Source organism: Diadema antillarum, unplaced genomic scaffold, assembly GCF_040938485.1.
Source record: "Diadema antillarum isolate AM-2024a unplaced genomic scaffold, OU_Dant_1.0 scf00000137, whole genome shotgun sequence".
NCBI classification, from domain to species: Eukaryota; Metazoa; Echinodermata; class Echinoidea; order Diadematoida; family Diadematidae; genus Diadema; species Diadema antillarum.
The window spans coordinates 2,099,597-2,126,125 of NW_027271026.1; the positions used below are offsets into that span (position 1 = coordinate 2,099,597).

The following is a 26,529-nucleotide window of genomic DNA, read 5'->3' on the forward strand; positions in this document are numbered from 1 at the left end:
GTGTGTGTGTGTGTAAGTATAATTATAATGTATGCATGCTCCATTTCACAGGGAGCTATACAGAGTCAAATTGGCGTAGTATTGATTGGCCTGCGAACAAGAAATGAAAACAATACGCTCACACCTTGTTAATTCTCCGCGCAGGTAGAGTTCATTATAGGCTCTACCATGAATGATGATGTAGCTACTGTCACTGTGACTGTAGCTCCATGGCCCTATTATGTTAATTGCGCGACTCCGTATGCCCCGAAATTTCCCCGTCTTTAGTTTATAATCGACTCTATCCTGTTGTTTGAGGTGCTTCTGGTGATATGGAAACTTCTTCTTCCTACACAGCTTTGCATAAATCTTTGTTCACAATTTTCCACAATAACCGATCAGTTGTCGCGTTGTATTAATGCAATGTAATATGAAAATTATGTAACCGATATTCATTTAACTCTCCCTATTATTAATTCTTACCTTTGTCTGGTCGATTGGGAATTCATGAGAGTTCGTGCTCTTCTGTTACTCAGGATGTTAGTCTCGAAAAGATATTTCAATGATAGTCTGTAAATATATTGCGTCGAGATGAAACATACACACCAACACACATACCAAGAACAACTCAAAACGAAAATGAACAGCTTGGATTTAAACTAGCTTTATGGTATGTATATTATATCATTAAAAGTCTGAGCTACTTTTTTATCATGAGCATAAGTTACTTTATCATCATGACAAATTCATGTGCCATCATTTCGAACAAAATGATAGACTTGAGCCAGTTTATTTTTTTCCCATCGATATAGAAAAAAAAAACCCACTCAAACGAGAGAAAATCTAGATGGGAAGGAGGAACATTTTTGGAGTTAATACAAAGCATAATAGCAGAGAAAACGTGATTCTTGAGGTAAGTTTGAATAATGTTACTCATTACAACGTTAAGACGTTGGCGTCTTAACCTTGGTTGCCTTGACAATCCAACTTTAGACGCGCACGGATAATTTGGCAAGGGTCCTGCTGATGCAAATCTCCCTCTCCCTCTCTCTCTCTGTCTTTTCTTTGTAGTTGTCCTTCTGCCTGTTTGTCTGTTTGTCTGTATGTTTGTATGTCTGTCCTATACCTGTCTCTTCCATTCTTTCTTCCCGTAGTTTCTTCGAGCGTGAACGACCCGAGTGAGTTCGTCGGTATCGTGAGTGGATGCAGGAAGTTTAGGTTCGGTACTCGGGGACCTGACTCACCAATGTTTGAGATCAAGCGTCGAGAAAGTGACGCAGAGAGACACGAAACTGCACGGGTCTCTTGTCCAGACCTAGACCTATATTGGTGACATTGTATCCGATACATTTCTTCGTATATCATGTTTCACACTTGCGTTTCTGAAGCAGAGAACGCAAGGGTTGCATTTTTTGAAATTTCCATTTGGAGTAAGCTTGTATGCTGTTTTCTTTGATTTATTTTGTTGTTGTTGTTGTCAGGCCATCGTCATATACTTAATCAATGTCGATAACAGCAACGTCAGTATGTTGCCTTGCAAATTTGATCTGCAGCGGCGAGATAAAAACAAAGTATGTAATGTCTATTATGTGAATGACGCTTGGTCTGTAGAGCTGGGGTAGGGATTTGGGAAGTGGTTATCAATTAGCGAGGTGTAGATTGTTTGCTGACGTCGCTTCCCACGAATGGGAACATTTTGGAAAGCATTGAAAGGAATAATTACGTCGTCCGCTCAAGTCGAGACTTTAGAGCGAGTTAACGCTCCTGCCCCCCTTTAGCCATGTGTAACTTTCCAAGTGCATCGCTCTCGGCTCGTGTTTGCGGAGACAAAAATCATTAGACAAGTATATCGTGCATAAGGTAGCGGTCTTTATATTGACTGCCCGCGGCAACTCAAAGGGAATAGATATATATTGATTTTGAAGTTTCAAACATTTATATTGTCGCGCAGTTCAGGCACTTGCTCTCCGGCACTTGCCCTTGACTTTGGTTACATAAAGGACCTGTGTTATATACTTTCGCGTCGTTGCAAAAATGGACATACCAGACATTCCCGAGTTACCGGATATATTCAAAGGAAACTCAAGACCATGTGAGTATATTGGTCGATTTTTTTTTCACGCATGCATTCATTTACTGTGTTTGAACATAAAGTTACATTTCATTTCATTTATTCATTTCCATTTTCAAAAAAATATATAAATGCATGAAACATATATCATGAAAAATATATATATTCTTCAAATATCGAAAAATTATATAAGCACACAATTATCGTGAAGCCAAGAATTTACTAAATAATGTTGAAAATAAGGGGAAGCAACAAAAGCGCAGCTTGTAATGTGCGTTCCCATCAAAACTATCATTAGTAAGGGGCAGAAACAAGTTGATTCCTTGTTATGACCTTGTTCTTCTATTGTGCTTGTCCAAAATCACATACCTTCGGCAGTGTCCAGATATTTACAAACATGGTAAACATCTACAGATAGGTTTAAACATGTATTTCGATGAACCATTATCAGTTGTACTTAGATTTATGGTCGCATAAGACCCTGTTGCATGAAAAGATGTGATCAAACGTAAGTCAGAAAATCGAACATAATTTATGTCAGGTATCAACCAATCAAAAGTGAGCATTCACAGACTTAATAAGGTTGATCTCAACTCTTATATGCATGTTTGACACAGTAGCCGATACTAAATGTTGTGACCATCTCGTCCTTGCCTTCCTATAGCATGTCATGCATGTGATGCTAAGGGGAGAGATGAGGATCGAATGACACCTGTATGCCAATAATTATAGTTTTTAATCGATAAACAGTGACCTTTAACAGCAGGTCATCTTAAACAGAAATCTTCGTGGACCTCGGAAACGCGCGAAACTAAACGGTTAGTTCCAGTTTCTTAACACGTATAATAAAAATCTGGAAAAAATTAATTCATTGTCTCTCTCCCATTCTATTCCCTAATCCGTCCCCTCCACATATCAACAGTCCAACCCTCTTTCACACAACAGTCATCATTTATGAATGATACAAAACAACGTGGCAGTGCTGTCATTTCAGGCAGATAGGCTCTCACGTTCTGATTGCTTGTCGTGCTTGTGAATACAGTAATTAAAGCCTGTCGATTAAAACATTAATAAATGATATTCCGGTACACTTATAACCATCGTATGCTAAAATGAGGGTGTGCGTGTGTATGTATCCACCTTATTTAGGATGTGAATGCAAGCTTGTAAGTGTCTTCGACAAGTGGACACCGTTGGTATACAACCCCCCTCCCATTCAGGTGGTCATCCTGTACCACATGCGCGTCGCCGGTTCTTATGGAAAACGGGTATAAAGATTATTATTTACTTTTGGGGCTCAATTCGGGTGGGGGGGGGGGATCCCATTTTTTTTTAAAGGGGTTCTTATAGTATTCTATTTATTTGTTTAATTTAGGGGCAGTTTTTATATCTTTTCCGTACAATACTGAAATAAGGTCCCGACTGGGGTTATCTGAAAGGTAGTGTGGCTTCTTGGTATTTGCCCGATTTTCCCGGAAGCATTATAAATACCTTCTTACTGTGCATGTTTAGCTGCAAAGCATGCCGAGCTAATGGCCTTCTTTTCGCAGGATATTTCGCCACATGCGCTGCATGATATACGTCATGCTGCTTTGCTGCCTCCTCGGGAGCTAGCTCCCCTTCCAAAAGTCTATGATCAGGGTAATTTTGCTGACTTCCCTTCCAAAAGCCCGTGATATAGGGGGTAATTTTAATAGCGTCCCTTCCAAAAGCGCGTAGTAAAGGGTCAAAAATCCTAACTCATTTCCATCCTTTGTAGATACAGGGGGTGTCTCTATAAAAATCTGCAACAAACGTATTATTAAGTGGTTGACCGTGGGGGGGGGGGGGTGGTACAGTCCTCAAAATAAATAGCTGTGATGGTCATACAGTAGACGTCCTCTCAATTCTTGATAATGATCATGGAGCTACCGTAGCTCCATGCTACGATTAAGTGTTAGGTAGATTGCACATAACATAACACATCACATAAGTTTGAAAAGGGATGATGTTGATTTCAATAATAGTATAAGCCAGAATTAATGGAACGACAGTGGCAGACGGCAGATTAAACATGATAATAATGATAATAATGATAACAATGATAATGATAATGATGATAATAATGATAATAATAAGGTCTCATTTACCCAGGGTAGCCTCTTCAGTGTTGCCACTGCTCTACCAGAGGGCCCTGCTATCATTATTACCTTAGGCATGGCTCGACACTAACTTTTTTGTTTGGTGGCCCGATGCGGCCACCAAAATCCTAAATTTCAAATTTTTGGTGGCCCGAGAGAAAAATTTGGTGTCCCGAAAAAAGGAACAATAAAAATCATTAAAAGTCCTTTTTAATGAGTCAAATATTTAAGTTTTATGATAGTAAGAATTAGAAGTTGGACATAATTATCTATACTCCTAAATAAACTTCAACAAACTTGCAACACTCACTCTCGGGCACTCATTCAGTCCTTTTCATCCATCCTTTAAACAAATTTAACTGCTAATTTCCGGCGCAAAAAGTTACGAATTTATTGACATACTTTCCAAAAAATTTTGGTGGCCCGAGGCGGGCCACCAAATTTGCCCTTTTTTGAAATTTGGTGGCCCGACTTTCATTTTTGGTGGCCCCGGGCCACCGGGCCACCGTTAGTGTCGAGCCCTGCCTTAGGCATTGCCAGGTACCCATTTATACACCTGGGTCGAAAGGGACATTATATAGTGGGTAAAAACATCTTGTCCAAGGACGTAAGCACTGGGCGGGATTCGAACTCGGGTCCTCCGATCGGGTGTCGGGAGTCTTATCCACTATGCCACAGAGCCCCCACGAAGTGAGCCAACCATGGTGATGGTTGGCACACGATAATGGTTGGCCACATGATGATGGTTGGCACACGTATATTTTGGTTATAACATCAAAATCGTTCTGTCTATATTCGAGAGATGAAGGACTACAGGCAATCGTTTTGGCTTTCTTATTCGGTTTCATCCTGTTCGATAACTTTATGCGATATTAAGATAACTCACATAGTTCCCGTTAACTAACAATCAGCGATGTTGTCTGGCTGGTTGGCACGCGTGGGACGTCTACTGTCACGTGTGCAAGTACTTTATACTTCCTTGAGGCCTAACGTCTTGCTTTCCCCAATTAGGATCCTTAAAATCCTTACGTTACAGGGATCGATTCCATGTACTCGTAGTCAACTCTTTATCTAAGATTACACTGCTCGAGGGTGTCTACGAGTCTCGAAGGACATGGGTTTTTATTTGATGTTGTCGACACTTCCTGTCGCACAGAAGATTAGATGAGTCATCGCTTCAGAACTGATAAAATTTTCTTTTTGAGCAAAACTGCACGAATGGCCCCATCGCTTACGTCCTATTAGTAAGAAATAAAATATGAAGAAGAAAAGTTCCGCGAAATTCACTTTATTAAACAGACATGCACTCTCGCTTTTATTGTATATAAGAGAGACATGCACAACCTTGTCACTTTGGCACCTCCATTGGCACATGACACGATTTGCATCCCGGTAGAGCTTCCTTGGAGATTACTGTAAGAAGTAGATTGCATCTTGCACAGAAGATAAACATAACTTTACTTCAAAGCAAAATTGATGATTAGATAAATGGAAGAAAACTAATGAAGGGATTATGGAGACATCAATAGCTAATAATGCACTTTTTCTTTCTTGAATTATGCGAATCGTGGCTATCAGAGCTAGGTGTAATGACTGGAATATCTGCCTCGCGAGACAGGACTTGTATAACCGATACGTGCAGTTAAATTCACTTCATTTTTAAAGTCGAATAGAAAGCAGCAAAGAGGTTTATTCAAAATGGCGAGCTATGTTAAAATATCGTCCAAGTGTGAATCACACAACGTGCAAATTTGATTCCGTATTAAGATTCCACCACGTCAAGATTTGACGTGCAGAAATGGAGAATGGGGGAAAACAATAATTAGCATGTGAAGAAATTAGACGAAAAATGTTCTTTTCATTCAGAGTTTAACATTCACTGTAGCTGATTAAAAAATTGCAGAATTTGAGATTAAATTCACTTACGAATACGTCACTGTAATATCTTTACATACTTTTCAGTCAAATGTAACTATCTTATGCATGTGTTCTATACTTCATGGGCTGAAGGTGCTGAAATAAGTCATGGAAACCACAGCTTATCAAAAGGTAATGCACAGTACATTTTCTATAGCTCTCACTCGAGAGCACCTTCTAAAAGTCCTTCGTGCCAAACTCCACGTATAGCATTTCCAGGCATCTTGCTTGAAGGATAGAAGAACATGAATCATCCGTCATTCTATTTACGGATACATTAATCATTCACCCGTCGGATATATCAATCCTTTTTGAGAGATACTGTTAGTTATGCAGATGCAATGACTTCAAATTTACAAATTTAAGATGTACAAGATCACAAACAGCGAACCGGTTACAATCATTCTACGCCGCTATCCAGTCTTTAAAAAGTATTATCTTTTTATCAAAATCATTCGTTAATGTCACATACGCATTGTATAATGGAAATAGTTATTCAGCCGTATTATGATTAAGCCAGCTATATACTGTGACGTTTTCTATATATCATGATACTGTCTTCTTTTAATGCTTGAAGTTTTGAATAGTCAATGTACAATCAGTGGCAATGGTGGAGTTCATGCAAAGATGCTGGTGTACAGGGCCTAATACATAATATCCTCGAACTGTATGTGTGTATCATATAAATTATACATATATATGTATATATATATATATATATATATATATATATATATATATACATATACGATATAAAAGTATATACTACCTGTATATCGATATATCAATATATATATATAAATATGTATTTATATAAGATATATATTCAAATAAATATACGCTATATGAATATCATATATAGCCTATATGTATGTATAAAATCAGCAACATGTGTGAATTATATGGAGCGCCCTGAAATCGATGAAGATCGGTCCTGTAGGTCCATCACTGGCGGGAATCGTTGGGCAGGCACCCAAAGTGGTGCCTACAGTATAGTAGAAGATATACGGACGAGTTGCCCATCATTGCCCATTGAGCACGTCACAGTAGCCGTGACATTTTGCACTGGCGTATCATATCGATCGTCACCTTCGACTGATGATAGAAAGTGTTTGACGCAGAGGAGAAAACCAAACAGAAGAGACCGAATCAGAACAAAACAAAACAAACGACGAAAACAAGTGGAAACAAGTTATACGCAATGCTGCACTCTTCAGAAAGTGAAGCTGATCCGTTGGACTACAATAAAGATCCTTGTTACTTGAGAGCGGAGTGAACCACTTAATTGAAAGTGACCGTATACGTAAATCTGAATGTTCAATTAACATTGTGGTCTTTTTACTTGATGAAACATTCATGAATACTATGCCGATGACAGCGTTGAAGACAAGCACTAAAATAGTAAATAAGTATTGTATGGTTTTCAAGAATGGCTTCACTGATCTAACAACAACGTTATTAATCAACCAATATTGATGATTCATACACTAACCTTGTACTACTGATTGTTATGTTATGTGTCACGCATCGAACTAATGCTATCTTTTCGATCCAGGACTAGAAAATGGGTAATGCAGTCATGTAGAATACATCGTAGACAGCGTCGATTGTAGACATTTGGAATTAGCTGAAATTGGCGCTGAATATGATATACAGTAAAATCCTACGGAGAAACAAAATGGAGGATGTGTATGTGATAGTCTGTGCGTGAGTTCGTGTCGGTTGATATTTCCTCAACTTGTTGGCACCGAGCTTAATCAAAAAACATTGGAATTAATGCACATATAATTACTTTGAGATGTAATTACCTTTCTCTAGACGCAACCACATTGCACCACTCAGTTGTGGTAACTGTTCCATCAGAACAAAGTCCACGATCTTAATGAAGCCTTTAGCCATTTTTAAGACCAAGAAGTATAGTCCTTCAGAATTAAATTCGTCCTGGGTATCCATGGGAATCAAAGTGTTCGCATTCTTAACGTTGGAAATATTTGGTGAGCACGTTAGGCCCCCATAGCATCTTCAAACTCTTTCTTCCATGTAGTATATACTTTGAACTCGAACTCGTTTCTTTTCTGTCGAAGGAGAATGGAGAATCATATCCCCGATCTAAAGAAACCATTGCCTTTAATAGTTCGTCACTTTGAGCATTCCCCATGTGATTGCTCCGGAGCTTTTCCCTTTTTCTTATCTCTTTCTATTCTATTTGTAAGAACAAAGGAACATGATATTACATTACAACACTCATTATTGCTTAGGTTACTCAAAACTTCGCGATAATTTTGAGTGTATATATACGCTGTATGATTATATGAGTAGTAAATTTCATGTAGTGCGCTGGAACCGTGTCATTTGATTTGTTTTGATTTGATTTGATTGTCATTCTGTGCGATATGGGAATTTATCATTTATCATCCCCAAACTTACAGAAGACCTATACTTTCCATTTTTTTTTACCTTAGAAAGACTGAAAGCCCATGAGCAAATGATCAGATCACTGCTTCAAAGCAACAGTCCAGGATCATGACAAGTCCTTGTACCAAGTTTTTTAATCAATTGCTTTAGCTGTCTGCAATATACAAGCACAGCTTTATATTAGATCCCTCATCTTTTTCATACTCAGAATATAATAGATAAAGCAATTAGTTTGGTTTGAAACTATGTATACATGCTTTTCTTTTGTCTATTGAAACTACAGATTTCATCTTGCAGTCAATCAATATATACCCAAGACGATTTGAGATTTTCTTATTTCATGTTCAGCTGAAAAAATATGAAAATAAATTGAATGGAATCGAATTGAAGTGAACTGAATTGAATTGAATTGCTTTGAGTACTTCAAATCCTCTTGCATGGTGGATAATGCATGCAATTTGATTATCAGGAAGCTGTAAGTGTACAACCCCCACTCCGTTTCGATATTAACCGTCTTTTTAGCTCATATGTGATGATGAAGACTGTGGCAATCAATCAGCATGAGCAGAAAACTCTGCAGAAAATATTGATCGTTACATATTTGCAATCTTGGTTTCTGTAAACATATAATAACGAGTTTCTTAAATTCCTGTAACATGTTTCCCATCTTGGTTTCTCTAAACAAAATATGATAATGAGTTTCTTAAACTCCTGTAACACGTTTCCTGCCAGACAGCCAGACACTTTCAATTCTCGAAAACTATCATCATCGAAAAACATATACTCTATAATCATTATTATTGTCTTTCACGTGACAACTTTCTTTTTTACCAACATGTCAAAGAGAAAAACAATCAATCACATTCCTACACTAAATACATCCGGTCGAGATAGAACATGATAGTATACGGACAGAGGAACATACAACCGACAGGAAGTACTAGTAAGTGATCATTAGCACACCTGACACTTCCTGATGAAGTTCTTTCTTCTCAATGCAGATCTTTCTTGCTGTGCAGGCATTATGAGACTACCACGCCGATTCAAAATTGATTTTGAACATGGCCCGCAGTTGTCGTTGGAATAAAAATGGCAGGGTGACTATCAAATGAAACTCGGACAATATTTTGAGTCTCTTGCCACTGTGATGTACCTCGTAGTCTGAAACAACGACTACAAAACAATGAAACCATCTGTCATGCAACTTTTCGTTCTCCTTTTCGTCTTCCTCGACAGCTGGAGAATTTTGCGAGGGGTTCGTCGACGACCACGGGAACCACCACGCCAGCTTCCATTGCCCCCCGCAGGGAGCTACCGGTGGAGACTTGGACAACATCTACTGCTGCGGCACGTCAACAGACAAATTCTGCTGCAGTCAGCCAACTGGTTACTTCCTGGAAAATTTCAAGTAAGTCACAGCGTCTTTCACAGGATTCATCATCAACATTCTAAGTAGGGTTTTTATACAAAAACAAATAAACTTCAGTTTCACCGATCGATGTCTCCCCCCCCCCCCCCCCCCCCCTTTCAAACTAGCAGTTTTCTAGTTTCGTCATCCTTTGCGTGGTAATGTCATATCTAATGCCTTTGAACACACTTTGAACAATTCGGGCAGGTGTGTTTGGCCGGGAGCAGTATATCAGATTCAACCGTATGTGAAAACATGGCCAGGAAGGGATTTATTCAGACATTCTATTTCAGTGGGCCTATGCCATTCTCTTCAAAAAGTGTTACTACTTGCACGAATGACGTTATAGCCCTGTCTATCCCGTCCCATTCCTGTGCAAGGTGCGCAATGTCACCACATGGTATGGGAAATGCGTCTCCTCACAACGACCAGCCCATGTGCATGTCATAAAGCCCAGGCGCATGCCATAACAAAGTTAATTCTGTAATCAACTTGTAGGCACGACATGAGAACAAAAGATTGTCCTTAAGCAACCAAAAAGCCAGTCTTATTAAAGAGCTTAGTACCTCCTTGGCCTTACCATGCAAAGAATAAATAATTAATGAATGAAAAATGATGAGACTCAGGTTTGTCGAAAGTCTGCCCAAATCCACAAAAAGAGCTTACTATATTCAAATTTTATGGACATCTTTACCATAAAGATTTTTCCTGACAATCAGAGAGCTAACCGGAGGCTTACCCCCAGACGTGCCCGACATAGCAACAACTAATTAATGTAAAGTGCACTTCAATGACTATACCCTTAATCTGTTTTACATGGATATGCGGATCTAACAGATTGTTAGTTCCTTTAGAGGAAATATTCGTTATTTGAATATGCTGTAAACTCAAAATTGCATCCGTAACTTCAATACATCACGAAGTGTCATGTTATCAATTAATATGAGGGGTCACATGCGCCTTACGATGGGATATTCATTTCTCTTTAATGGCATTCAAAACGAGTGGGCCACGATATGTCTCACGATATAAATTTCATAGAAATTCGTGTCACGCCAATCTCGACCCGCAGGTGGAAATTACTTGCCGGTTAATTTCTCTTCAGAGCGCCGTATGACGGCGCAAGTGCCACGTGACTCGCTGACATTTCGAAGCTAATCTAACAGCTTGAACATCACCTATAAATCTATAGGAATGTCGCTGTTGGGTGCCAAGATTTCCTTTCGAAGGTGCGAAATTTTAGACGTGTGCACACAGGCCGTGAAGTAATATCTGATTTGATATTTAATAAGTAAGGTGAGCCTTTTCAGACAAAAAAAAAAAAAATCATTTACTCTGAAATAAACAATAATTCGAAAGCAGCGAGTCGACACATCAGCAGAAGGTTACCTTCCACCACATCCTGTTTGATAACATACGCCTTTCCTTCATTATTATTCAAGATTGGAAGGGAATTAGTTTAATATCGTAAAACAACAATTAACAAGTCCATGAAGTCTGCTTTTCGGTAATATACGTCTCAGTAACCAATTTTCTTCGTGCTGTTTTATTCAGGATATCAAAATTGATGGCAAGCAGCAATGAATATAGTGTAATATATTTAAGACTTAAGCATTTTGTCTAAAGGAAAGAAGAAGCAAAGTGTCATCAAGGTTTTGTCCATTTTTCGGGTTTCCAAGGGTCAAGAAAATTCTTAGAACTGGCTGATATAATAAGGAATAGTTTACATCGTGTTTGTAAGGATTGTACGTTATGAATTAAATCATTACCACGTTTCGCATGACTGTTCGTTTTTTAACTCACGATTAACCTATTTCATTTTTTTTCAATCAAAATTACAGACATAATCATTACACTCTTGAATTTAAATAATCTACAAAGCACGACCCACAATCACACTTTCATTTCATTGAAACTATGTTTCCACACAAATCATACTGTTGTGTTGTATTCGCACCATCCATCCATGACAATGTAAAGTAACACATAACTTATAAGTTCAGTATTAACATTGATATATGTAGCAAGAAAAAAAATGTATCAAGACAGCAATGAAATAAAATCTAATACACTTTATCCTCTGCTTCTCAATACACATAGTTATTACCGAATATACACGTACGTTATAGCATTGAGATCAGGTACATCAAGCAAGAAATAATTGTAAAGCGCCATTGTAACAAGAGCTAAAACGGAAAGCAGTTACAAAATGAAGAATTCCCATGCGTTGAACACATCTTATTGACAAAGAGAATAGCCATATTTCTCTGCTAGAAGGATCCATTCTAGCACTTTCGAAAGATTACTGTGGCATGGTGTAATTGATGAAAACTCCGATCATATACTGGGTGGACAAATTCGAAACGAAATCTGATTAAGATATATTGGAGTGCACGTGCATGAAATGCATGCAGTCAAACGCTCTGGCGCCATTCATGTCCGAGCAAGCGCCATTGTATCCGCCCTGCGGCGCCGCACCATCTGTGTTAGCATGTGGCAAGACAGTGTCTGAGTATATTATATATATATATATATATATATATATATATATATATATATATATATACAAGTATGTATGTATACGATCTGTTATATATAACATGTATAACATTTTGACCAGTGACATAACAATAAAACATAATCATGTGTGTGTGGTACTGTGTGTGTGTGTGTGTGTGGTGTGTGTGTGTGTGTGTGTGTGTGTGACGCTGGCCCCTTGCTTTAGACATCAAAAGAATCCAACACTGTAATCATGTGTTTTAGCGTCGGAAAGTCATAAAATTAGTTAGAGCTGCAGCAACATAAAGTTCTCCATTAATCTATATGTTGCATGAACTTTCGACATCGGGTTACATCATGCTGAAATTTCCAGACTCAGGGTTAGATCTTTGGAATGGCCCTTCCACAAGTCTTTGACTTGCTGATTGTCATCGTCGGTAAAGGTATATAGGTAGGTAATGAGTAACGTCTTCAAATTCAACAGTTTCACAGTGGAGTCACGATAGCTTCAACCGTCCTGACGAATTGTTTGAAACAAGGATGACACGCCTTTGTATGCATTCCTAACAATAACGATTATAACTCTACAGTGCTCTGATCCTCAACTATGAAGGATGCACTTCTACAGAAGAAGAAGAAGAAGAACTTGAATAATATTAGGACAGATTCATTTGCCAGTGCTTTACAGAACATTAAAAAGACAGTAGAGGCATCAGCCTCTCAGCATGACACAATCGTGCTCACGACTCGAAAATATCGTAAATGTATGATTCGTACAGAAAACGCAAGTTAAGGATGACCATCTGCCGATGCAGCTGGACAAGTGTGATGTGAACAAAAGCACTTTATGTACTTTTCTAGTAACTAGTACTTTGACTAAAATGTCACAAAATCATAATGTAACGGTTTCCAAACCCGAAACACTGCCATCCGCCTAATGAAGTCTTGACAACTATGACGTGCTTTCTAAGTTGTTGTTTTGCTTGTAACACGCCAAGTTGAAACTATAGTTGAAATCAAATGGTGTCATCAGGAATTCTGAGATACAAATAAAGATCTTAGGGCCAATAGATAACGAAAGTGAAATGATCGTCAATATCCACTGTGTGAAAAACAACAACAAAAACAAAACAACAACAACAACAACGGAGAGACCCACTGAAAAGTAGTGGAAGTACCTTCAATGTTTGAAACCAAGTGTTTTACGCGTTATTACAGTCAACTTCGTCTGAAATCATTCGACTTACGTGAACTTTTACTTACACAATATAATAGCTACATGTACATCCATCCGTGGCATAATTTAGCCAGTTTTTCGACTTTTGCGAGGTTAACTGTACTTATATCTAGCTTAGACTGCGGTACAAATGCAACTGCAATAGGGACAGCACACAACTTTTCTTTGTCACATGCTGCAAAATTTTGAAATTTTGCCTATAAATTCTTTGAAAAAACAGCACGTAAAGATAGTCAATCATTATTTCCTCAATACTTGAATACTAGTAACTAGCAATTCTTGGAAAGAGAATGAAGAGAAACTATCAGTTGATAGTTCATGTTCTGTTAATGATCTTTAAACCAGATATGAAGGCATGTGTCAGACATTCTGGTAGGGATTAATGGGACATCCCGGTTTCTCTCTCTATTCAAGGCTGGATGCTCGTTATAAGACATTCATTTTCGTTCATTTCATTTATTTCACCACCACCTATCAGCATGACAACATGGTGTCATGATTACCCCGCGGGACTCTCCGGGAACGAATACATTGAAGACTATACCAGCATTGCTCATAATACCAAACCTTAATGTAATAATAATCATGGTCACCGGTGTCTCAAGGGTGACAAAGTACTACCTCCACAGAGGAGAGTAGTGTAAAACAATACATATAATAATAGTGCCCGTTACCTAATTTCCTGGCCTAATTTTTGCCTATGAAAATACGTATGTTCTGTATCAATAGGATGCAAACAACAACAGCACTATCAACAACAACAACGAAAACAACAAAACAACAACAACAACAACAACAACAACAACAACAACGAAGTGCCCATTACCGTACGGTTCGTATTGCGAACCAGATATACAAGCCGGATTTCATTGCGCTATATCGAGCGTAGTGACGAAAGCACACGACGTGATCTCCATTCCGCATGACTTATGGGCTTAAAGGGGCATTCCCGACGATGTTCATAATTTCCCATCATGTAGTACTTAAATCGACAGTGCCATGTATAGATTTGTGGAATTTATTGTGGTCCTTGAGCAGAGAAACAATACTCTGAAAAATCTTGAACAAATTACACTGAACAATGTTGATGACATAGGAGCCTCACATAATAATTTCAGAAATCTAGCAGTGTAGTTCCATTACATTACCACTTGCTTAACAAGTTCACCTGTGTAGAATGCATGCATGCCATCTTCTTTTGCTCTACTTCCTTGAGCCCCAACTCATGCATTCATGATGAGGCTGCCATGTCATCATCCCTGTTCATTGCAATTTGTTGTAAATTTTTAAGATATTCTTATTCCTCAACCCAATCACTATAAGTTCTGAAACTCTGCACTCAGTATAAGTAATTTATAGTTGTTCAAATGTAAAAGTCTGAAAATCATACGGAGGTCTCCTTTAATGGCAAGATATGAGTGAGAGGGGTAAGGGTCTCCTTCCTTCATGTCTTCGTGAAAATTAGACGCTTCTTGTTTTTTTAACCTTTTCCGAGACGAAAATTTATTATCATATGAATGCAGATTGTCGAAAGAAGAGCAAACCAAGTAGCTGATTCATCTCATGCAACCCACCACCACCAACAACAGCAGCAGCAACAAAATACTTTAGGGCCTACACTTTTTCAAGACGGCTGTGGTGTTATTAGATCGTGGATGTTTCGCAGTTATTGTTGTTGTTGTTGTTTTGTTTTGTTTTCTCCTAAATTTCGCGAGTCAGAAAAATTCGCGAGTTTCAACCCGCCAAAAATATCTTCTTCCGGTTACGTGAGTATTATGCAGAGACTCTAGAGAGTGATGTATACATACATATACATGAAAAATATGGGCAGGCGGCAGCTCCACTTTATGCTGGGAAGATGCGCAGCCTCCTATAGAATATGTGCACATTGCAGGTAGTATGAAATTTGCGGTCCTTCTTTGGCCTGCGTACCATATAAGGAAACGTTAAAGTTCCATAAGAATGCATTACAATACATATTATATTTCCTCTTGTGAGTCGACTTGATATCCATATCATGACACTACCGACATGTAAGCTCCTATGCCTACTTTTATCAATCGATATTGCGAAAAGAATTTTCTTGCCAAACTGACATGTGCAAAAGTTAATGTCGTCACGGTAATTCATAAATTATCTCGTCAAATCGACCTCCCAAACGTACATGTCGTCATGGTGACATAAATTTAATCTTGCAAATCAACTCGACCTAGATACCTAAATTACTTTTATTTTGAAGCGTATAAAGTGCTTATGGAAACTAAATTTAGTTCGATCCATTGACGACATGACGATATCTCATCTTGTCAAGTCGACTTGATATCGATGATATCACGATGACAAGTAAAGATAACTTATCATGTCCGCAAACATAATAATACATGTATGTCATCATGGAAATTATCTTGAATGTCGACTTTCCAAAGGGCATTTTGATCGCCCTCCGTTTGCGCGAGTCCTACTGCTGTTGATATACAGTACGAGAGCACACGGCTAGGCAACAGCTGTATCGATACCCAGCCTTCGTACTAAGTGCATAATGCACGTCCATACTGAACGCATGCAAGCAATGCAATATCCGCTTTCCCGATCGCGAATTCAACTACCCGCGAAATTGATTGTGCTATATCTCCCAATTCGCGAAAATATGCCTTCGAAACGTTTGGAATGTACAGTATTGTGCCATGTCGACTTTACGAAAAGATCGATGTCGCCATATTACGTGTCAGCATAAATTATCTTGTGAAGTCGAGTTCTGAAAAAAAAACCCATGACGTCATGACGACATGCGATCTTGCCAAGTCGACTTTCCACATAAATTATCTCGCCAAGTCGACCTCCCCCGTGTTATATGTATACGTCGTGCATGCCGCGGACGTGTTGTTAAACCAACCACACTCTTTGGTCTATAGTCCGTGCTCTGTAAGCCTGCTCAATATGGCTTCCGACAGCTATAGCAACCTGAATGAGGTGGAGTTTGTTCCCGTTCTGATTAGATATGGACAGCATGCCAAGAAGAAATGTTTACCGAAAGGTGTGGGAAAGTCTGAACTACAGGAATGCTGTAAAGAGGTAAGCGCTTGCACCGCACGAAGTACATGTATACATGTAGTCACACTTGCGTACAGTTTTACAGTTGACTTAATTACGGAAGCTTGCGTGCAACGCGAAGGCGACTTCTGCAAATCGTCATCAAGGCGCCTTGTATAGACGAGAAGGCGAAGAAGCTGTACAAATCGCTATGGCACTTAGATAGAGAAGGCGAGAAGGTGACTTGTACAAACTCGCCGAGGCGCCGTGTTGAAGACGACAAGGCGTGAAAGCGACTTGTACAAAGTCGCCAAGGCGCTTTGTTTATGACTATAAGGCGAGAAGGCGACTTGTACAAAAGGTATATCCCCCATACTTTATAAAGTAACACATAGCTAGCCTGTAATGTCACCCCTAATATTTGAGACTTTGAAAATTAAACATGCAAAAAAACTCCAAACTTATCGAAAATACTATAGCTATAGGTCCATGGCCGTACACAGCAGGGGTGGGGGTGGGGGCATAAGTGCCCCCCCCCCTGAAATTTTCGAAGCAATGTATTTTTGAAACCATTTAGATTTTCGAGTTTTTCGCCCAAAATGTGCACCAAATTTAAATCGCTCAATTTTCACTCTGAAAATGTAACATTTGTCGCTCGGGCACTTCGATCGCGCCCTCGCTTTCAGTGTCCCATTTTATTGAATAAAATTTTGCCCCCACCCGGAAAAAAGTCCTGCATACGGCCTTGGCTAGGTCACCTTAATTCGTGCTATTAGGGGTTATGATATATTGTCACCGGTTAACGTTTGAAATTCTCATCTCTTACGTAGCGTAGCCAGGAGTCACTAACCCCCCTCCCCCCTCCCCATACCAAAAAGTCGGTCCTTATTTGATTTCATTTTATCACTCGCACTGCTTTCTACGTTTATTTAGTTTAGGTTTGTCGATATTGATTGTCATTTACAAAACCTAAGCATAATAGTATTATAAACATGATGTGATAAATGACATTTGTATAAGTCGCCTTCTCCCTTTCTTGGCGCCTTGGCGTGTTTCGTCTTAAGGAAGGCATCTTGGCAAGTTTGTACACGGTCACCTTCTCGCCTTCGTGTCTTAAACAAGGCGCCTTGGCGAGTTTATATAAGTTACCTTCACGCCTTGTCGTTTTAAACAAAACCTCTTGGCGACTTTGTACAAATAAGTCGCCTTCTCGCCTTCTCGTCTTAAACAAGGCGCCTTCGTAGTGAGTTTGTAATAGTCGCCTTTTGGCCGAAACAAGGCGCCTTGTTATGAGCTTCCGTACTTAATTGTGTTGTATCGTTTCATGCTATGAAAGAAAATTATCGCGCATATTACGGTAACTCATAAGATATAAGAAATTGGAGCAGAATCAAAGACGTCACCTATAGAGAATGACAGCATTGCGTTTTCCATAAATGATCATCAAAACTTGGATCTTGGTGAAAGTTTGAAAATTGATAACTCGATGAAATTTTGCCTTTGAGCTGAGTAATTTGTGCGCGCAGAGAGGTCCCACTTGCGATATACTGTATAATATTACACGACCATGCTCCAACTGATATAATTTGTAGTTGGTGTAGGACCCATACTTCCCTTGAACATCTTAAACGTACAAACTTCCGTTCCTACCCCCAAGATATTATTATCTCGTAATTGTAGGCCATCGACTGTATAGTGCTGAAAGATTACTACACGCTGTATTTGAATTTACGACAAGCATTCTACTCGACGACATGGCGACTTCGTGTCTTCGACTGTAATGTACTCATCATGTCGACATGTCAAGATATGTAACTTACTATATTATGTCCACTTATCAACATTTAGAAGTCGACATGGCGACATAATCATATTCAGTTACCTCACCAAGTCCACTTCCCAGAAAGTGTAGGGCCGAAGTCCGATCGACATGGCGAGATGTAATTTGGTAATCTTGCCAAGTCAACCTGAAAAAAAAATGACATGGCGACATGAATTATCTTGTTAGATCGACTTCCTTGCCGACAAGACGACATAGTTTCATTTAATTTGCTTAGCTTAGCTTAGCTTGTCAATTAAATCAAGAGATTTATCTCAACCACGTGAAATGTAGGCTTGTGTTTGAGCTTGTAGAAACAATGTCGTCAAGTAGAATGGCACTTCCATTTTTTTAAACGGCTTAACTAAATTCTGCTGAGTGTTGACGAAAGAGAAGTACATTGTATTGAGTATACAGTGCACTGTCGACAGGATACGTACCGGAGGAGTGTTTAAAGCTATAGCTACTACATGTATAACATTGTATAACATACTGCAGCCGCAGGAAAGCAAAGCAAAGGGTTTCTTTCTCTTTGTAGCTCACCTGAGCAAAGGGCGAGATCCGAGATATCGTCTTCTCGACTTGTCGGGTACATTGAAGAGGCAAGATGAAGGTGAAACATGAAATCTCGTCGACCCCTTGGGGTCCGAGAAGGCAGGAAGGCGAGTTGCGAATTCTCATCTTGTCAACTTGAGGGGCCGAAAGGCGAGATATTATATGAGATCTCGTCTCCATGTCTATTCCGATCGGAGAAGGCAGATGAGTTGTCTGGTCTTCTTAGGAGATGAGATCTCACCACCCGCGTTTTTGTCTTCTCGGATCCAACCATGGCAGGTCGAAATCTCACATCTCGCCACCTTTTTTTCTAGGACCCGAAAAGGTCGAGATAGCTGGGAACATTCTTGTCTTCTTAGTGGCAATTACAAGCATCCGTAGAGTATAGGGATACATAGGCCTAATCTCTGCATATTCGTCCGTCAGGATGTGATCCCCCCCCCCCCCCGCTGACTGTCAAAATGAAATTAAGATATATATAATCAATCTGTTGATTCTTTTTCAGTTATTTCCTGAAGCAGAATCCTATTTCCTCCAAGTCCATGATGATGACTTCAACCAATGGATGGACTTAGACGACACTTTTACTATCGACAAGAAAACAGTCATTCAAATGCTGGGTGAACAGAAGGGTAAGAATAGGTAGATTTACTCATTTCAATCTGATGGAATGTGCAAGTTTATAAAAGATTTTGTGTGCGCATTGGAAATAGAGAGCTCCTCAAGATGTACTTGATGTGTATGATCAAGTATAGTTTTGCGCCCTTATTAATACAAGCATATTGGAGGAATGTCACACGGCTTGTTCCTTCTTTGATGGGTCACAGCCACGAAGCAGGAATATTTCGTGAATTAAAACTGCATAGCCCAATTCATAGGTGAATTTGTGGCTATGTGGACGTTTAAAATATATATATATTTTTCTTTGCTCAAAGTTTTCGCTATTTATCATTACAATTGTTTTTGGGCAGTTTTTCCTTCCTTGTTTCAATATATATATATATATATATATATATATATATATATATATATAACATGATACATCTATACATAACAGGGCTCTGCACTAACTTTTTTTTTTTTTGTCTGGTGACCTGTTCGGCCACTAAAATCGTAAAATCAGAAATCATCTTATGATGGGCTCACTTTAAAATGTTTACAAATGGCGCTGAGCCCAGTGTCTAATTGTGTGGGTACGTATGCACACAGGTATGTTTGCATATTAATTCATATACAATCTTGTATTAGATATGCATAAATCTATAAAATTTCGATCTATAAAATGTCGATGTTTGTTACTTAATTACTTGTTATTTATTGTTACTTGTAACTTAATGCATTTTACAGAAGCAAGACCTACCAAGAGACAGGCATCTGGATCTCCAACTGCTGATGAAAAAGGTTACCATGCACTCTTATGATGATCATTTTATAACTGTGCGAAATAGAAGACACTGTTCTAATGTAGGGCAATGTTGTAAAGCGGACTAATTTTCAAATTCAGCGCTTTAAACATTCAGCAAGTCCTAAGGCGTAATGACCCTTAAACGCGACAACCAAACTATGTGACACGCTGTATCTTTCTAATAATAGTTAGATTTTTTTCAATTTGATTAACCACTGCGATTTGTAAAGAAAAAGAAAACTTATCTTCTTACAAACCAGTACAATGATCTTATAAAAATCTGCAGGTTGAGCAATGTAGTTGGATTATTAAAAAAAAACAAAGAAAAAACAAGTTATTCACGATTGCTATAAACGAAATTCTCCATCTTTGATTGAATTTTCCTGTGATCATAACTGAAGTCACATTGTCTATGGTAGTCGAAACGCCAAAGGTGTTAATATAACTGACATTAAATATTCCAAAGTATTTTGCTCAATTTCTCACTAAAAGAAATATAAAAGTTTACGTGATGTCAGATAGATGTCACCAAACACTGCTTGATATATCCATGACTTCAGGTTTCAACAGCGCAGTAAATTAATGTGATTATGATATCTATGTTTTTCGTTTCATTGTGTTACATCTTACAGGAAAGAGTTTGCTCCAAGCCATACAAGCCATAAAGAAATTCAAATCAAATCACTATGGCCAACATTATCCTGCGAGGAAGGAAAATGCAAGATCATTTGAGAAAACTTTTCAGATGGGCTGGCTTCATTTTAGCCCAAAGCGACGAGGTTATGTTCAAGTGAAAACCATGAAAGGCGGTGGATCTCCAATTCTTCGCCTGAGGAGGGAAGCTACAAAAGAAGATTTGATTGCGTTGGGGAAAAACACCTTTTTCCCAAACGGACACTCCCAAATGGGAGCGTTGAAGGACATGGTGACAGAACTGGCAGACTTCGGAGCCAAGCCTATAAATGAAGAGGGATGGACATTGGGCAGCAGTTCTGGCGCCGGAGTGAAACTACGACTTTACTTACTTACAAAGTTGAAGGTAAAAAAACAAATTTGTTTACAGTGTGTTTGTATGTACCTCAACAATTACATTCATTATTTTCATGGTTTTACGCTGATTGTATCATTGGTATGTGCATAATGCACTCCTGTTTTTTTCTCTTCCATACAAATCATTTCCATTTACGGATGTGCGTACAAATGGACCTTGCCAGCCATTATTAAGTCATCCTCACCCACCCCACCCCACTTCCCCAGTCCAGACATGCACTATCTGCTGTACTCATCTCACCGTCCACATTTTTTTTAAATTCAATTTTCATTTGTTTTTCATTCAATTTTCATTTGTTTTGATTGCTGCCTCACAGATCTTTTTTTAAGCGAAAATGAGATCCTAGCTTCCTGTCCTAAGTTATATAGTGCTATCTCTTCAAGGATTTATTTTTTTTTAATTGCAAATATCTTTCTTTAGGATGAATCCTGCTCTAAACACAGTTCTGACACAGTGACTGGGAGAGACGTATCTGATCCAGAACTATCAGGTAAGATTTTCTTATTAATTTCTTTTACATTATAATATGTCTACTGTTTTCTTGAAATGGTTTAAACAAAAGAACAAAGCAAAACCCACATCTTGGCAGAGGTAATACTGTATATTGGAGGACACACTATGTATTTTCTCCTCGTCTTCTGTATAAAACATATTTTTATTCCAAATCTTGAAGTTCTTATAACCATTTGACTTGCAGGGATTTGGTCTAGGCTGTCTGGCTGGTCTATATTGTGTCTATCCCAGCTGTGGATGGAAATTCCCATTTTTCACCATAAATAACAATCTGTACTTCACTCCATTGTCACGTGTAACACCTGTCACTCAAAGTATCAATGTTTATGATGATATTGAGATTCTGAGAGTTTCACGCGCACAAAAGATGTACTCTATTTTCATCACCTGTTATCAATTTTAAACTTCTGTATATTGTTGTCTGTCTATTAATAGCTGGGCCATCGACCACCGCATCCCCAGTAAATGATGGCCAAGAGACTGGAGCAACAGATTTTCAATCCCTAGAAGCAGCCATCAGTATGCAGTCATCAACCTCTGAAGACCTTGGAACGGAGGCGTCAGCCACGGAAGTCCAAGCGCCGCTCACGGGAGCCATAGCATCGGGATGCACATCAGAGGAAGCTTTTCCATTGCCTTTTGAAACAACTACACCTCCCCATTCCTCTAGAACACCCAGAGTATGTCTATATATTTCTGTTCAAGTTTAGTGTGGTATAGGACAAGAAAATATATACATGTAGGTTGATAAGCGATAATAAATTTTCCAACATAAGGCCCTTAATCCATTCAAGATAATTTCAAGTAAGTCAGTGTGTTGTTGTTGGTGGTTTTTTTGTCCATCTCTCTATGTTTATTTACCTGTAGAGGTCTTTTGATAAATATAAGTTTTCATATTAAAGGCAAAGTTCAGAATTAGGGTCTTGTGCAAGAAAACTTTTAGATGTTTGTTAGCTTTTTACATTACTTTTTTTCCATATGAGTAGCAAACATGCAGTGTGGGGTGCAACGGACGTTGCTATGCTGTAGGATTATAAACGTTCCTTCTTTGTTAACCGAGTTATGTTATGGTACTAGTCAAAAGTTTCATTATTTTCGTCCCAAACTTCCATCTCCATTCATACTGCAGGTTATCATCAAGTCGGGACTTCATGGCACGTGTGGGATATGCTGTAACAGTGACAAGGAAAGTTTCTTTGTGCTATGCGGGCATACTCTTTGCCTACCCTGTAGCACATATTTTGAAGAATTGAACAAAACAGACTGCCCATTGTGCAAACGAGGCATACCGACGTAAGTGTTGTGCACTGCTTGGAACAGAATCGGTCGTCGTTTTTGCCGCTGAATTGTTTTCTTCTTTCATCTTGTTTTATTCCGTTGAATGATGTAATGCTTGTTTGATTTTTATTTACATTTTTGAATGTAAGTTTTTTTTACTCTTAGTCTATTTAAATAATTCAGAGAAGGTATATGACACTATGTAGAGTCGTTGACAAAACTTTGGAGCGCTGTTTTTTAGAAGCCATCCTTTGTGTTTGTTGTCTTAGGTATAAACGGATTGCCAGGCAGCCATAAATATCCCCCTTTTCATGCCTCTGTGCAGTTCCAAGCACACTTAGACCTCCCAGTTCAGCATTTACACAGTTCATTGTGGCCTGTTTATAAATCTTCCACTGCCGACAAAGAGCAGTTGATTTTTTTTTCACATTTTCAGCTCAAAACCAAATTTGCCCACTTTCACATAAAGACTAAATCTTTCCACCGAAAAAGCGTATAGCTCCAAAATAAGTTCCCAAGACTCATGTCTTCAAAGGAAGTGGTTGTGTGTTATGTGCAAGTCATAACTCTACATTGATCAATTCACAAACGCATTTGAAGAATGCATTAAAATCGACATTTTATGAGTTATCTAAGCACTTATTGAGAGCATAGATCGTAATTATATTGATGTATAAGTACAGGCAACAGTTTATGTTAATAAATCAGAAAGCAATGACTGTTTTCAGGTCGTGAAGTTGCGATTTTCAAAAAGACAACCTTCAAAAGCTGATATATAGAGTTTTTCCTATGATTGTTGATTCATAACTATACAATGTTAATCTTTCAGACTGAAAATTTTTACCAATTACACGGTCAAGTTTTTATCTATTTGAGATTGTTTACCCCATTTGACTTAAGTTTTATTGGTAGTGAAGAACCTATGAAATGTATCTCTATGCAATCACCTATAGGATGCTTTAGGTTTTAGCTTCATTTCACAGTTTTATAGTGAACATTCATGATCAAGATATAAAATGCATCTGGTTCCCCCTCTCCTACTGCCAGTGCCAGAGAATCGGTATACTTAAATGATAGATCATTCTTAATGCCAGGGGGTGATGTGTAGATTCTATAAGCGCATGATCAGCGGACATGTTTTGTATTTGTTTGTTTGTTTGTTTATTGGTTGGTTTTCAAGCTATATAAGGTGCCTAAAGTTATCAAGTCAAAAATTAAAATGGTTACTTTAGTACTGTATGTGCTCAATTCAAGCTATAGCTTGCTGACGTAGGAACCGTTATTTTCTGTCATGTCTTGAGACAGGAATTCCCAGTTCTTTTGGTTGGCCAAAGTTCCTGCCACATTCCAGCAATAAACTTCTTTCCGTATACAAGTGAAATAAGTAGTTGTCATAATAGGGAAATATTACTGAAAAGACGACATATGAAAGTATGAAAAGTAAATGTATATGACAATAAATTTTTGTTGTTAAGATATGGAAAAGAGTTGTTGGAAGTGGTGTAGTTTGTCCACAGCATTGAATGTGTGATTGTAAAATGTGATTCAGCATTAGATTTGTTGACAACGAGAGCAAACAAGCCAAACTGTGAACACCTTCCAATTTCAGTATTGCTGTTCCGATATGTATTATGCATGTATTCAAGTTTCTGCATTGTAAATACACTTTCACCCGTTACAGGCCTAATATGTACGTCTTTTTCTTTGAAGAAAAGTGCTGCATAGACGTAGCTATATTATGTAAATGCATGTCTCTACCTGTTCAGTTTATATTTTATGCAGTAAAACGTCATGTATTTCTGATAAATGTCTTTTGAGTGAATTTTTCTCATTGTCTCGAATCTTAGGAATGTTCACAATACCGTACAATGTACTTAAGTATGTGATGGTTGCATGGTCCAAAATTCTAAAAGAAAAAAACTGTTATTTCTTGATTGTTTCTTGGTGATAATAAACCTTATTTTGTAAGCAAACACAGACATAGCCATGAAACTTGTGTATTGTTCGAAGCGTAGCATGATTTAAATACGTGTCATTTGGACTCAGTAATTTCACAAATCAGTGTGACTTACTTACAGTAATGGATGGGGCAGCATTTGTGAAAAGTGAAGCCAACTGGCGCCATATTAGGACTATCACAAGGGACCACGTGGTAGTGTGTGAATTGATAAATACTAATATGAGAACATGGAGAACGTGCGTCCGTATGATTTATGTGTTTGTGTATACGTGTGTGGGGGGAGGGGGCTGGTGGGTGTGTACAGTATCTGGTTGCTGGATGTGTGAAATAAACGGTGATACACAATTCACCGTTGGTATCATAACTGGTAAAGGTCCATTCCCAAATGCAGTGTATTGGGAGGGGTAACGAACCTGACTTTCCAAATAAATGAACGATTTGTAACTCCGTTGCACAAGGAAGCATTCAATTGGAAGTGTTTATCAATATTACATAGTAATTTTGTTATTTTGCTTTCCTGTAATATGCCTATAGAAAAGCAGTAAGAGGGAGAGGGGGAAAGATGATGGTGGTACAACCTTTAAAAAACAAATCTGATTTTACTGCAATTCTGGCTATTTTCATCAGAATGCCAAAACCAGTAGCCAAAATCTATACATGTACTGTATTCTTTTCTGAACATTATATGAAGTGAATTTTAAGACTTTTAGGTTTCAGAATTTTCTCATTGTCAAATACATTCTCGTCAGAATTACATTGTACTATAAAAAAAGAAAACAACAACATATGATACATTAAAGGGTTTCACGTTGGTTTTGTTTTGTACTTTTAAACCTATTGTACAGTAACATTATATGACCAACATCTTAACTTTCAAATGGAACTCAAAGTATTTTAGATTGAGAAAAACAAAAGATCTATATCTGAACAAGCTTTGGCCTATATCTGCTTCTCTGTATTTGCAACCTTTTGAGATTCTCTTGGTTGTTCCATTGCAGAATTCTAATTACGATCGTTGATGGTTCTCAACCCATGATAATGATAGGCCCCAGGTCCTCTGTTTTGTAACTTTGGGTTACTACATGAACAATTGTAATGTCAAAGGGCTGACGACGACGAACCACAATACATGTATTTTAAAATCAAAAGTAGGCTACCTTTGTGGTACATACTGCAATTTGGTACAATTTGTGGATAGTACGTGAATATATGAAAACCTTTCAAGGGTGCCCATTGAACTGATGACAAACAAAACGAATGAAGTTTCTTCAA

At 38.3% G+C, this 26,529-nt stretch overlaps 2 protein-coding genes across 2 annotated transcripts in view; both read left to right on the top strand.

Moving 5' to 3' along the window:
* The window catches only part of LOC139721081 (uncharacterized), a 35,457-nt gene that overhangs the window by 4,990 nt on the left and 3,938 nt on the right, over nucleotides 1-26,529 (top strand). The window contains exons 2-3 of the mRNA XM_071632411.1: nucleotides 1,134-1,250; nucleotides 9,739-9,910. Of these exons, the coding sequence (XP_071488512.1) occupies nucleotides 1,134-1,250; nucleotides 9,739-9,910 (289 nt within the window). The remainder of the gene's footprint in view (nucleotides 1-1,133; nucleotides 1,251-9,738; nucleotides 9,911-26,529) is intronic.
* On the top strand, nucleotides 16,584-26,276 carry LOC139721061 (uncharacterized). Its single transcript, XM_071632391.1, has 7 exons — nucleotides 16,584-16,718; nucleotides 19,556-19,682; nucleotides 20,398-20,451; nucleotides 21,088-21,494; nucleotides 21,927-21,996; nucleotides 22,455-22,699; nucleotides 26,256-26,276. Exons 1-7 carry the CDS (start codon nucleotides 16,584-16,586, stop codon nucleotides 26,274-26,276), a joined length of 1,059 nt encoding a protein of 352 aa, XP_071488492.1.

What these genes read in the sequence shown, in the direction of transcription:
- LOC139721061 (XM_071632391.1), top strand. Translation starts at nt 16,584, where the DNA reads ATGGCTTCCGACAGCTATAGCAACCTGAATGAGGTGGAGTTTGTTCCC. An exon ending in ATCTGATCCAGAACTATCAG is followed by an intron (nt 21,997 to 22,454) that starts GTAAGATTTTCT and finishes GTCTATTAATAG; the next exon opens with CTGGGCCATCGACCACCGCA. An exon ending in ATTCCTCTAGAACACCCAGA is followed by an intron (nt 22,700 to 26,255) that starts GTATGTCTATAT and finishes GTTCCATTGCAG; the next exon opens with AATTCTAATTACGATCGTTG.